This window comes from Trichomycterus rosablanca, chromosome 18, assembly GCF_030014385.1.
Source record: "Trichomycterus rosablanca isolate fTriRos1 chromosome 18, fTriRos1.hap1, whole genome shotgun sequence".
Classification (NCBI taxonomy): Eukaryota; Metazoa; Chordata; class Actinopteri; order Siluriformes; family Trichomycteridae; genus Trichomycterus; species Trichomycterus rosablanca.
The window spans coordinates 29,121,430-29,135,985 of NC_086005.1; the positions used below are offsets into that span (position 1 = coordinate 29,121,430).

At 43.8% G+C, this 14,556-nt stretch overlaps 1 protein-coding gene across 1 annotated transcript in view; it reads right to left on the reverse strand.

The window, feature by feature from the left end:
* The window catches only part of LOC134332448 (proto-oncogene DBL), a 17,844-nt gene extending 6,446 nt beyond the window's left edge, over positions 1-11,398 (reverse strand). Inside the window, exons 1-18 of the mRNA XM_063014097.1 lie at positions 11,268-11,398; positions 10,452-10,571; positions 10,141-10,251; positions 9,876-10,025; positions 9,665-9,774; positions 8,971-9,085; positions 8,606-8,725; positions 7,576-7,767; positions 6,434-6,598; positions 6,030-6,201; positions 5,487-5,575; positions 5,119-5,204; positions 4,264-4,330; positions 4,067-4,182; positions 3,609-3,678; positions 2,523-2,615; positions 631-723; positions 2-127 (exon numbers count right to left, since the gene is read on the reverse strand). Coding sequence (XP_062870167.1) covers positions 2-127; positions 631-723; positions 2,523-2,615; positions 3,609-3,678; positions 4,067-4,182; positions 4,264-4,330; positions 5,119-5,204; positions 5,487-5,575; positions 6,030-6,201; positions 6,434-6,598; positions 7,576-7,767; positions 8,606-8,725; positions 8,971-9,085; positions 9,665-9,774; positions 9,876-10,025; positions 10,141-10,251; positions 10,452-10,571; positions 11,268-11,318 — 2,046 coding nt within the window. The 5' untranslated portion in view covers positions 11,319-11,398. The remainder of the gene's footprint in view (position 1; positions 128-630; positions 724-2,522; positions 2,616-3,608; positions 3,679-4,066; positions 4,183-4,263; positions 4,331-5,118; positions 5,205-5,486; positions 5,576-6,029; positions 6,202-6,433; positions 6,599-7,575; positions 7,768-8,605; positions 8,726-8,970; positions 9,086-9,664; positions 9,775-9,875; positions 10,026-10,140; positions 10,252-10,451; positions 10,572-11,267) is intronic.
* Positions 11,399-14,556: the final 3,158 nt, after the last annotated feature.

A 14,556-nucleotide genomic window follows, 5' to 3' on the forward strand; every position in this document is an offset into this window, starting at 1 on the left:
CCTCGTATCCGGTGATGGCGATCTGGTGCATGGAGTCGTTCACCGACTTGAGAAGGTCCAGCATGGCATTCAGCGCCTCCTGCAGTTCACTCACATACTGAGAGTGTGTGCTGTGCTTCAGCAGCTCCTACACACACACACACACACACACACACACACACACACACATTTGATAATAATGTTTAAATTAGAGGTGGACGATTCTAGGATAAACATTTTATTATTAATTGTAGTTGTTCATTTGGGAACAATAAGCTCATTAATCAGCTGCTCACTGGCATAATTAAAATATTATTACCCCCCCCTGCCCCCCGACCCACCCCCTCAATTCCTATCATTTACACACATGCATGTTTACAGTGTGCTGACTGCATGAGGAGACGCAGCGCTCAGTGTAGAACCCAGAGTAAATACCTCCCCACAACTGGAACATCAGGGTGAGGGAACAATATCAGTGTTCCACGTGTTTTGGAACTATTTTTGGGTATAACAGCTCTTACTGTGGTACACTAAAGTCCTGGAGCTGTATAATAATCACAAAGGAATGATTTTCTCACACATCACAGAGATCACATGACAGTAAGGGGGTGAATACTTTATGTCATGGTTCAGACTATAAGCTGTGTGTACCTTGAGGAGGAGCTGATATTTGGTCAGACGTTGTACAGGTTTGAGTAGATATGAATCCAAATCCAGTTTGTGTTTCAGCTTTTTCTTACACTCCTAAACAAGAGATAAAATCATCATTAATTATATATACAGTGTATCACAAAAGTGAGTACACCCCTCACATTTCTGCAAATATTTCATTATATCTTTTCATGGGACAACACTATAGACATGAAACTTGGATATAACTTAGAGTAGTCAGTGTACAGCTTGTATAGCAGTGTAGATTTACTGTCTTCTGAAAATAACTCAACACACAGCCATTAATGTCTAAATAGCTGGCAACATAAGTGAATACACCCCACAGTGAACATGTCCAAATTGTGCCCAAGTGTGTCGTTGTCCCTCCCTGGTGTTATGTGTCAAGGTCCCAGGTGTAAATGGGGAGCAGGGCTGTTAAATTTGGTGTTTTGGGTACAATTCTCTCATACTGGCCACTGGATATTCAACATGGCACCTCATGGCAAAGAACTCTCTGAGGATGTGAGAAATAGAATTGTTGCTCTCCACAAAGATGGCCTGGGCTATAAGAAGATTGCTAACACCCTGAAACTGAGCTACAGCATGGTGGCCAAGGTCATACAGCGGTTTTCCAGGACAGGTTCCACTCGGAACAGGCTTCGCCAGGGTCGACCAAAGAAGTTGAGTCCATGTGTTCGGCGTCATATCCAGAGGTTGGCTTTAAAAAATAGACACATGAGTGCTGCCAGCATTGCTGCAGAGGTTGAAGACGTGGGAGGTCAGCCTGTCAGTGCTCAGACCATACGCCGCACACTGCATCAACTCGGTCTGCATGGTCGTCATCCCAGAAGGAAGCTGACGCACAAGAAAGCCAGCAAACAGTTTGCTGAAGACAAGCAGTCCAAGAACATGGATTACTGGAATGCCCTGTGGTCTGACGAGACCAAGATAAACTTGTTTGGCTCAGATGGTGTCCAGCATGTGTGGCGGCGCCCTGGTGAGAAGTACCAAGACAACTGTATCTTGCCTACAGTCGAGCATGGTGGTGGTAGCATCATGGTCTTGGGCTGCATGAGTGTTGCTGGCACTGGGGAGCTGCAGTTCATTGAGGGAAACATGAATTCCAACATGTACTGTGACATTCTAAAACAGAGCATGATCCCCTCCCTTCGAAAACTGGGCCTCATGGCTGTTTTCCAACAGGATAACGACCCCAAACACAACCTCCAAGATGACAACTGCCTTGCTGAGGAAGCTGAAGGTAAAGGTGATGGACTAAACCCAATTGAGCACCTGTGGCGCATCCTCAAGTTGAAGGTGGAGGAGTTCAAGGTGTCTAACATCCACCAGCTCCGTGATGTCATCATGGAGGAGTGGAAGAGGATTCCAGTAGCAACCTGTGCAGCTCTGGTGAATTCCATGCCCAGGAGGGTTAAGGCAGTGCTGGATAATAATGGTGGTCACACAAAATATTGACACTTTGGGCACAATTTGGACATGTTCACTGTGGGGTGTACTCACTTATGTTGCCAGCCATTTAGACATTAATGGCTGTGTGTTGAGTTATTTTCAGAAGACAGTAAATCTACACTGCTATACAAGTTGTACACTGACTACTCTAAGTTATATCCAAGTTTCATGTCTATAGTGTTGTCCCATGAATAGATATAATAAAATATTTGCAGAAATGTGAGGGGTGTACTCACTTTTGTGATACACTGTATATATATACCAAATATATACAGTAACATCATGTATATACATGTATAACTGTAAAGCTGATGGAACACGTGGGTAAACACACCTGTACCAACACATAAATGAATGAGTTAAATAATGAGTAAATAATGAAATATTTTAGGTGCAGTACATTACTGAGGTAAATAAAGTACCTGGAAGAAGGGTGAATCTGAGCAGTGTCTCCACAGCGCGTCTGAGCGAGGTTTGTTCTGACAGTAACGCTCATACACCTGAAAGTTCTCCTTCTGAAATACACACGTGTGTTCAGATTAGTCACAGTGTGTGTGTGTGTGGGGGGGGGGTGATTATTTATCAGTGCTGAGGTACAGGTCTGATACAGCTGCTAGTATAAACACAAGAGTGTGAAAAAGTATTCACACCCTTTCTGCTTCAGATCTTCAAAACTAAATGTAATTTTAGACAAAGATGAGCTGAATAAGCACAAAATCACAGTTTATAAATCATCATTTTACTTTTTACAGCGGCGTGTGTGAAAACTTTATTGCTCCCTTATTTACTCAATCATCTAAAGAACCTAATGTAATTAATAATTGGGTTTAATTAGGCCAGACACGCCCAGGCTTTATTAAACAGCTCTTATGTCAGTATGAACCGCTGTTTATAACCCTAACCCTAGTACATCAGTAGCCATACATAATGCTTTAGGACTCCAGCAAACCTCAGTGGGAGCCATTATCATCAAGCCAAACTTAAAACTGAGATGAATCTTTCCAGAAGTGACCGGTTCACCACAAAAGAGCAACTCATGCTGAGGGTCACTAAAGAACCCAGAGAGCCCAGAGGAGACACACATGTAAGGAACAGATAAGCTCAGGGGTTGTGCTTCCAGTATTACATAGAGACTGGAATAAATGGTTTCTATGGGAGAACTACAGAGCCAGTGGGATATAAACCGGGATATAAATAAAAGCTCAACCTACGTTTGCAACCTACGAGTGGAACTTTAAGAAGTAAAGTTTACACAGCGTCCCACCATCAGAGCATCGTACCACCAGTTAAACACGGCGGGGGTGAGGATGGTGTGAGGATGCTCTGCTGCTTTAGAGCCTGGCCGAATAGCCATGATCTGAAACGAGTGTGAGTAATATGAATAAACTGTACTTAATTAACTAATAATTATTAATAATGCACTTTTACAGCCTGGTGAATGATTAAAAATAAATAAATATTTAATTAATCATAAATTATTGTTAAATTCCAGGTAAACCTGTGCTCACCCTCTCCAGGAATCGTGCTCCAACCCTCTCTGGCATCTCCAGACAGCTCTCCAGATCCTGAACGAATATCCTAACACACACACACACACACACACACACACACACACACACACACACACACAGGGGGAGGGAGAACATATTTGTGTTTAGTTTTGTACTTGTATCAGACTCTTCATTTTAAAATCGTGCTACACTGTGTAGAACTATCCACTCATGTCAAGTAGCTCATTAAGTTTTGGACCTCCAGAGTGGCTTTGATCCTTCTCTAAACCCCCCCCCCCCCCCCCCCCCCCCCCCGATCCCAGCCCTAATCTAAAGAGAACATGCTCAGAGCTTGACTTCATCTGAGAGGTACGACCGTGTCTGTTATCACCATCGTACCGCCTGTGTATGCTTGTTGACGGTGCATGTGTGTTCAGTGTGTGGGTGTGATGCAGGGGTGTGGAAGGTCCTCGTACCTGCTGTGGAACTTGTAGATCTCTGGTAGGTTTCCGAACAGCACCTCCTTCTTGTCTCTGAGCTCGGAGGGCAGGATGTGAGAGAGGGCAGGATTATCCATCTCAGCTCTGTAACCCTGAAACCCACCCACACAGAGTCACCACTGTAAACACACCACTCATCACGTAACCCTCATCCTCCAGCTCATGCTCCTCACCAGTAACACAGCCAGCAGCTCCTCCACGTAGATCTTCTCTGTATCGATCAGCTCCTTCATCACATGCCTGAACCGCAATAACGTCAACCACACACACACACACACACACACACACACACACACACACACACCAGAGGAACGGGTTAGGCTCTATCAGACCAGAAAAGGCATCGTGATTGATTCTGATCTCTCTACACTATTGATTAGACTGAAGAACCGATCAATACGTTCATAACCTCAGACACCTTTTTATGTTCTGAAAAAAGTTCCTGTTGTGTGGATGCCTGGTTGGCTGATAGCACTGCTGAGATTTGAACCCAGCGTCACAAACCGCTGCACCACCTGAACACCAATTACAAAGAGCAATAGCTGTACTATCACTATTAATGACAATATTTTATTACTATTATTATGATTATTATTCATTTATTCTCTGTTTTACCACCATTTTATCCTGGTCAGGGTCACGGTGGGTCTGATTCACCTGGTGAAAGGCAGGAAACACCACAGACAGGTCTCCAGTCCATCACAGGACACACACACACACTCTAACAGGGTCATTTTAGTATCTCCAATTAACCTGACTGCATGCCTTTGTACTGTGGGAGAACATGCAAACTCTACACAGAAAGGACCCGGACCGCTCAACCTGGGAATCGAACCCTGGACCTTCTTGTAAGGCAACAGTGCTACCCACCGAGCCACCGTGCTGCCCATTATTATTATTATCATTACTTGCACATTTTCCATTCCTGCTCTTCTGCTGCATGTTTTGAAGGAGCTACCTGGTCTTAAACGTTAAAGAACCACTTATTAAACGTGCATGCCAGTAGGTGGATCTGTGTATGTACGGACCGTTGGTGCAGTTCGGGGTTCTCCGTTCCCTCTGCTTCATAACACACCCCGTTCCGCCCCTCCTCGAAATCGTGCATCACCTCGATCTGCACAGATCAAACACAGCAGAATTAGATAAAACAGACATGCACACACACACGCATTATAAATATACATACATATATATATATATCGGTCAAAAGTATGTGGACACCTGACCATCAGCCAAAACCACGAGCAGTAATATGGTGCTGGTGTATGGTTCCCCCACACCAAACTCATCATGCTTTATAAACCGTGCTCTGTGCACAAGGGTACAGTCACCCTTCCCTAAACTGTTGCCCCTCACCCACACACACGTTTTGAAAGGTTATGGGTTCGACTCTCACCTTCCTGCTGCAGCTGTTTTTGCGGGCGCCTCGTTTTCCTGGGAGAGAGAGATCAAAGGAGAACTTCAAACCGGAGTTCACATCAAAACCTGACAACAGAAAGTAGAAGCTGATAAACTACAGACACAGCGCTACAGTACTGCAGGGGGTGTGAAAAAGTAAATGCCCCCTTAAATGACCCTGGAACACCTTCTATAATCTGATCTGAGGAGGAATCTGATCTCCACTCTCCTCCATCAGACCTGATTTAGAAACTCAGATTCTGAACCTGATTTTGTATTTTTGATCTGTGTCCTGCTGCAAAACCCAGTTACACTTCAGCTTCAGCTCACAGACACATGCCCTCACATTCTCCTCAATAATCATTCAGAGATTACAGCTCACAGTGTGGTTCGGTGGAGTTCTAGAGCCTTAGGAATTACTTTTAAACCTGTTCCACACTGATATATATGAGCAGTGTTCCAGTGCTGTAGTGTTCCTCTGGAAACTTTAGGGTTAATAAGGGAACTGGGGGGGGGGTTATACCGATTATACTGATTATACCGTGTTTAGGAGAGAAGAGCGGTGATTTGAGGCGGGTCGGGCTCTCCGGTCTGGGTGAGACGGGTTGGATGGGTCTCACCTGAACACAGGTGATTTTACGCAGGCACACCTGTCTGTTCTGCAGCATCACCTGCACTGAGGAGAACTTCTCCATCACCACTGATACCTGAGCCTGCAACACACACACACACACACACACAGTGAACACACTGTGTCTCAGGTGTGTGTGTGTGTGTGTGTGTGTGTGTGTGTGTGTGTGTGTGTGTGAGAGTGTACCTGTATCTCAGGTGTGTGTGTGTGTGTACCTGTATCTCAAGTGTGTGTGTGTGCGTGTACCTATATCTCAGGTGTGTGTGTGTGTGTGAGTGTGTACCTGTATCTCAGGTGTGTGTGTGTGTGTGTACCTGTATCTCAGGTGTGTGTGTATCAGGAGGGTAGGTGAGTGTTGGTTTTGACTCCACCAGTCTGTCGATGTCTCTCAGCGCCTCCTGAGCTCCTTCTTTAGACTGGAACCTATCAGACATCTGATTGGCTAACAGATACACACTCTCATCACACCAGCGCAAGGTCTACACACACACACACACACACACACACACACACACACACACACACATGGGGAACAAGGTGAACTCAGGGACTAGGGTGCTGTATTAGCTCTGTGTGTGTGTGTGTGTGTGTGTGTGTGTTGTGGAGTGTGTACCTCCTCCAGGCGGAGCTGCAGGGTGTGTGTGTGTGTGTGTGTGTGTGTTGTGGAGTGTGTACCTCCTCCAGGCGGAGCTGCAGGGTGTGTGTGTGTGTGTGTGTGTGTGTGTGTGTGTGTTGTGGAGTGTGTACCTCCTCCAGGCGGAGCTGCAGGGTGTGTGTGTGTGTGTGTGTGTGTGTTGTGGAGTGTGTACCTCCTCCAGGCGGAGCTGCAGGGTGTGTGTGTGTGTGTGTGTGTGTGTGTGTGTTGTGGAGTGTGTACCTCCTCCAGGCGGAGCTGCAGGGTGTGTGTGTGTGTGTGTGTGTGTTGTGGAGTGTGTACCTCCTCCAGGCGGAGCTGCAGGGTGTGTGTGTGTGTGTGTGTGTGTGTGTGTGTTGTGGAGTGTGTACCTCCTCCAGGCGGAGCTGCAGGGTGTGTGTGTGTGTGTGTGTGTGTGTGTTGTGGAGTGTGTGTGTTGTGGAGTGTGTATCTCCTCCAGGCGGAGCTGCAGGGTGTGTGTGTGTGTGTGTGTGTGTGTGTTGTGGAGTGTGTACCTCCTCCAGGCGGAGCTGCAGGGTGTGTGTGTGTGTGTGTGTGTGTGTGTGTGTTGTGGAGTGTGTACCTCCTCCAGGCGGAGCTGCAGGGTGTGTGTGTGTGTGTGTGTGTGTGTGTGTGTGTGTGTGTGTTGTGGAGTGTGTACCTCCTCCAGGCGGAGCTGCAGGGTGTGTGTGTGTGTGTGTGAGCGAGGTGTGTGTGTGTGTGTGTGTGTGTGTGTGTGTGTGTGTGTGTGTTGTGGAGTGTGTACCTCTTCCAGGCGGAGCTGCAGGGTGTGTGTGTGTGTGTGTGTGTGTGTGTGTGTACCTCCTCCAGGCGGAGCTGCAGGGTGTGTGTGTGTGTGAGCGAGGTGTGTGTGCTGCGCAGTGCTGCAGTCAGCGTATCACAGTGGTGTCGGAGCTCGTTACAGCGCTGTACGATCAGAGCCAGAGCGTAATGATGGCTCGCCGCTAACTGATGACCATGAAGAATAACGACCTGAGCGCGGCCCATCTCCTCCTGCACACACACACACACACACACACACACACACACACACACACACACTAACACAAGTCAATCAATCTGTCGATATTTCAACAGCAGGTCTGTAGTAACAGATTTGTCATGACCTTGTACTTTTCACTAGCTCGCTAATAGGCTGCAGTGCTTTACACCGTAAACCTGACAGGTCCATCGAGCCTCTGGGTGGTATTACACTGTATTACAGTATTTATATAGTTCACTTCTGACAGGAGTAGTGACTTTCAGGGTGTGTGTTTTTATTTCTTGAGGGATTTAGCGCCACCTGGTGTTGATGTATTGGAACTGACACTAAAATGTGTACAGGTAAAAAGCCTTCAAACAAACGGAATTATAAGAATGAGCCAGAATGAAAGTCTTATACACAGTGTGTTAGTTTTGGTACAGAACTCGTGTGTTGTTTTATCTTATGTGTATTTATATTTAATAAAATAGTTTTAAAGATATTTATCATGTGAGAATCTGAGCGATGCTACCAGCCTGGTCAAAAAGGTAACTCCTCCTTGCTGTTGCACCGGTGCATCTCTTACTTACTGCTGCATTGGTGCCTCCTACTGGTTGGCAGAGGTATAAGCAGAAACGGTGGAGGAATACAGAGAGCGTAGCGTGCTCCTCCGTACATGTTAAAAAAGCTCTTTGTGTGAATCACGTGTATCATTTACATTTATAGCATTTAGCAAGCGCTTTTATCCAAAGCTCAGGAACAACACAGTGGCAACCAGCCAACAGTGGGGCTTGAACCAGCAACCTTCTGTAAAATCTGATGACTGTAGGCTCTGTTAAAATGATTTAAGAGGTGAAGTGACTGACGTACCTCAGCTAGAGCATCGAGGTTCTGCAGATCTTTGAGCAGTTGTTCAGTCTGGGCTGCGTTCACTCCTGCTGCAGGAATGGCTTTCTCTCGACCAATCAATTCCTCCAGCTTCACCTCCATCTGTAAGAGTGAGGTGTGTACTCTTCAACATACCCGTTTCCCACATTATTCTGTATAAAATGCTACCCGTCATGCGCCATAAACGTTTACTGTGGGACGTTTCCTCCCTTAGTTTTGTACTAAACAAATGAAAGCTAATAGATAAAAGTTTAGCCTCATATAAACTGCACATTTAAACAATCACTAATGATCAATAATCAATTAGCAGCTAATATTTAAAGACTTGTGTTTTCTCGTTATGTTACCTCGTGAAAGCTGAGCTCGTATCGTAGCAGTAGGAGATATTGCTGCGTTTTGAGGTGGTGTTTCTCAAAAAACTCATCAAAAGCTGTTTCCATATCTCTGAGCTGAGCCAGTAACCTACACACACACACACACACACACACACACACACACACACACACACGGAGGCAAAACATGCGGATATAAAATATTTATCACAATAACTGCACAGCCTTCATTACAGTACACTCTGTTGTCCTGCTGTGCTATTATGGGCCAGCAGGGGGCATGGAGGTGCAGATGACTGACAGTGTCGGTTCCTGTAACCGGCAGTCTCTGCGCCTCATTAAGGGTTAATTTGCTGCAGCTGGTAAAAACCGTTATGACCTAAAAGACCTGGATGTGAACGGCATCAGGTGTTGGAGTGGAAGCCCAGCGCTTTTTTCCTTTTCTTATGCCAAGTTCTCTGCCTTCGTTTTTCGAGAGCTTTGAATATCACACAATGGTGGATTGAGTAGCTGGCATGAGTGCCATTTCGGTTCTCATTCTGTCTCTTGTACCTGTCCATTCCTGCTTTTCTGTGAGGCCTCTTTCTGGGCCAACCTGATCTATCCTGTCTCTGCTTCAGGCTGTAAATGTCTTTTTATACAAATGTCTTTTATCTTTGTGGTTTTTAATAAAAGTAAATGATTAGGAACGATGATTTGTGATGTTTACCTCTGTACTGTGTCTCTGTCCTGATTGATGTCCTTTTCATCTGCAGATTTGACTCGTTCCAGATTAGACAGGATCTGTCGGCCCTCCTTCATTACTGAGCGAATATCATCCTGTCATCGATCAGAGAATCATTTCTGTATTTACTGATTTATCCAGCTGAATGTTTAACAACACTTTCACCTCTCTGATCCGATGAGACGTTACTGTGTACCTTCATCTGTCTGTATTTATCAGTGTGAGATCGGAGCAGGTACTCGATGGCGTTCGGTTCCTCTGGCAGTTCGGTTTCAGCCAGTTCGGTACCGAATACCTGCAGCAGCTGAGCGACGTCCTTTACCATCACTGCAAAACTCTCGATCGCCTACAGAGGGTGTAAATAATCTCAATACAGCTCATTATTAACTACTATTCTTGTATTTGTTTCTGTTCTGGTGTTTGGGGTGAAGATTTGGACCGGTGGTGGGTGCAGCGTTTACCGTTCTCAGAACGATCCAGTCTGTGGAGCAGCACTCCACACTGAAATCAGCGCTCAGCTGATTCTCATCTATATACCTCAACAGGTCAGTCACTGAACTCAACATGATCACCTGAGAGACACAGAGAGGAACAGAGAGAAGTGTTTATCATTTAATAATTATTAATCATTTAGAGACTGAATGCTAGACGTGTGCACCCATTCCTGTGCTCGCTGCTCAACGGTCTGATTATTATGGTCCGATTATTCATTAAAGCTGCTGACGGTGAGTGTACACGTGTGTGTTTCAGTACGAGTGTGTGTTCCTCTCACGGGCATTTTGAGGGTAAAATCATCCTGAGTGAAGCGGAAGCCCAGGTCGGTCCCGGTGCCCTGTGACTGAGCTTTGGGTCGCAAAACCAGAACCAGGTGAAGATTTCCAGGAAACGAGGCCTAAAAAACACAAAAATAAATGTGGTTTAATCCCAGCGTGTGTGAAATTCAGTTTCAGTCCCGGAAACAGAATCTGATCAACATAATGTTAAACTGCTGGCTGTGAACTTCCATCAGTACATCAGCCTCATAATACTGGAACAAAAGAGAGAAAAGAGGAGAATTAGTGTAATGTGAGGGACAGATAATCAATATAACACCGTACTGACCAGCACTCATCCAGTACTGACCAACACTCATCCAGTACTGACCAACACTCATCCGGTACTGACCAGCACTCATCCGGTACTGACCAGCACTCATCATAATAAATATAAAAATTAAAAGCATAATAAAACATTCCATCACATTAAATCACATTTAATTTGTTTCCCTCACTGAGTATAATTACATACTATTATTAAATTATATGTATGAAGCATTTTTACATTTTAACATAAAACTATATTTATATAATACTTTAATAATAAGATTTAGTGTATATATTATTGTTAATATTATTTTATTATACTTACTGCACTCTATATATGTGTTGTTTGGTAATAATGCACTATTATTAATTTAATTTTATGTATTTCTCTCTAACACTTATTTGGAACACAGCCAGCAGCTGCTGTACTGGAACATTGGGAGGTTAGCATGGATGCTATGCAGTAAAAACAATACAAATGCACCAAAAACGTTCTTTATTCTTACCGTAGCCCTGCGGATCCGGGGCAGCCCTCTCAGCGGACTCGCTTCTGCCATTTTAATTAAATATATGATATTTTAGGGGATGTTAAACCATCTTGCTCTTTTCTCACAACTTGCCTCCCTCCATCAGTCCTTCTGCGGGACGCCTGTGAGGAGACGGCTGTGTCCCGATCCGCGCTCAACCGCACTGCATAGTGTGTGAAAGTACTTTTTCACAGCAGGTGACGTACTAATCAAATATACCATTAATATCGATAGTATGTGATATATTTGAGACGCAGCCCTACATTAAAATGAATTGTGTTACATTCGCGTGTTCTAAGGTGTGAACTGCGTGAAAACTGAGGTAGCATGAGGACTAGATTTACCTCAGGTAACGTAGGGTACTTCACACGGTGCAGGGAGTGAGAGTGTGATTTGGGACGCGGCCGGTGTGAGAAGCCGCAGAGATGCACTGCAGTACTGAGCTCTGTCACACACCGGGCTGCTCGATTCACTGATTCGATTCTCAGTCCAGGTGTAACATTCCGATATCCAGGGGAGTCGATTCAACCAAATCATTGTCTTAATTCCACTATCACTACACATTCACAGAACAAACAGTGCAAAATGTGCGACGCTACAGTATTAATGTTGGACAGAATAGATAGCAAACACAATGTAATGATTATATAAAGCCAATCTAGAACCTTCTGCTGGAAACTGTCCACATGAGATGGTCACTTGTGGCCACAAGGTCAGCAAAAATACTCAGACACACTCCAATACACACACAGCAGGATCAGTTCTGTATTAAAATAGCAAATCTGTGTTGATAGAATCTAATCAGGGCCACACACACCTCCGTATTAAACTGTGTTTATATGCTAACCATATCCTTACACCAGTATTACAGGATTCACCTGATACACATCATGTATATACTCATTCATCATAACCATTTTCATTTTTACCACCACTTTATCCTGGTCTGGGTCACAGTGGGTCTGGTGTCCCCGGAAACACTGGGCAGGAACACACCCCTGACATGGTGCCAATTCATCCCGTTTATAAATCTGTTCTCACACCTCTCTCACACCTCTCACATCACCTTCCTCTAAACCTTCATCTGTGGATCAGTTGCTTTTAATAATAATAAATTAATTAGACCTCTTTGTGAGGTCTAATAAATAAAATCTCCACTTAAAGAGCAGCAATGTAATATTTTAATTTAGTCAAACGTAGACATTTCACCTTTAACCCCTGAAGTTAAGATGGAGCAATTTTAATGCCAAGATCCTAATGTCCCTCAGAACGTCTGCATTAATCTCAGGGATTAATGAGTTAACTCTGTTTTAATCCTGTTTTAAAGGTGAAAGGTCAGACGTGTTTAAAGTAGACAGTTACAAAAATCTGGATTTAACTTTGATTAAACGTCTACCTTTAATTCTCATTTCAGGTGCTGATTAACTGAGGACAGAAATAAATAATGATGATAATGTAATAATTATGATATAATTTGTGTACGGTGAGTTCTGATTGGCTGAGACGGCGCTGTATAAGAATAAATAAAGTTTTACATAAATTTAGTCTTTACGGTTTTAAGACTTTTGGTTTTATCTGAATGTTTTGACTGAAGCGTTTCTATTTCTGAACTTCAGCGCTTTAGCAAAGTGGATTAACTGATTCAACAAAAGGTCAAGACACACACACACACACACACACACACACGCTCACACACACACACACACACACACACACGCTCACACACACGCTCACACACACACACACACACACACACACACGCTCACACACACACACACACACACGCTCACACACACACACACACGCTCACACACACACACACACACACACACACACACACACACACACACTTACTTTACTAAAAACTCACCCTTAGATATTTAATCCCATCTTTAATCAAACCTGTAAATTTCAACCAAGCACATTTCTAATAAAATAATTCTTTAAAGATAATAAAGTAGTAACTAATCACACTCACCGCTTCATGTTACCTGCAGTAATATTAAACGAGATATTAACTAAAATGAAAATTAAACATGTACATATAGTTTGTAGTTTTTTTTATATGTATAAACGTTTTAGTAAAATACTGAACTTTTCACGTCCCAACATTTTTTTTAGTTCCAGCATGATAATCAGGTTGATGCAGAAACTGGAGGTGAATAAATAAATGAATTATTTAATTAATTAATTATAGAAACAACATTACTGTTAAATCACAACTGTAAGTCACTGTGGATTGTTCATGAGTGGTCCGTACTGCAAATATTGGTTCAGTGGGGTCACAGGTGTGTGTGTGTGTGTGTGTGTATGTGTGTGTGTGTGTGTGTGTGTGTGTGTGTAAGCTGTAGTATAAGTGCATTAAGGTTTAGGACTTTTCCATCTGCCAGTTTCCACAAATCCTTCAGCCAGAATTCAGAATCACTCACATCAACACTTTTATTCCATCAGTTACCAAAAGTATCTGGACATTTCAGTAACGTTCATCCCTCAGTAGTGTTTGGTTTAAATGTTCTGTACTAAAACAGTTTGATTAGTAGTGCACTCACTAAACCATCGCCTGAGTTAAATCTGTGCTTTTGTTTTTGGTGGCGGTGGTGCCAGCTTGAAATAGTGCATTAGTGATTAGGGGATTAGTGCACAGATGAATGAAGGGGTGTGGTGAAGAGAGGGTACTGGGTACCACTATAAATCAAACACTCGCTAACCAGCGCTCCACAACATCACTCAACAACAGCAAGGAGACGATCACACGCCAACTATACACCATCTACACATCAACTACACGCCAACTATACACCATCTACACACCATCTACACACCAACTATACACCATCTACACACCAACTACACATCAACTCAACTACACAACTACATCATCTACACACTCCTGACATCACAAACCAGGTAAGAATTTGTACTTTGATTTTTTTGGTTCCTAAACTGCAAACATTTCAGAGCTGAATTCAGGCATTTCAGGCCACCCAAGAAGGATGAAGGTCCCTGCTGAGTCTGGTTCCTCTCAAGGTTCTTCCTGTAATTTTAAGAGAGTTTTTCCTGCCACTGTCGCCCTCGGCTTGCTCAACAGGGGTTTTTGTATCTGTTGGTCCTGAATTCTGTAAAGTTGCTTTGAGACGATGTCCATTGTAAACAGTGCTATATAAATAAATCTGACTTGACTTGAATCTTCTCTGAAGGTGATTCTCATTTAAAGGTGATTGTGAGGACTGTGGGTCTCCAGTTAAAACCTGGATTTATTCCAGGATTA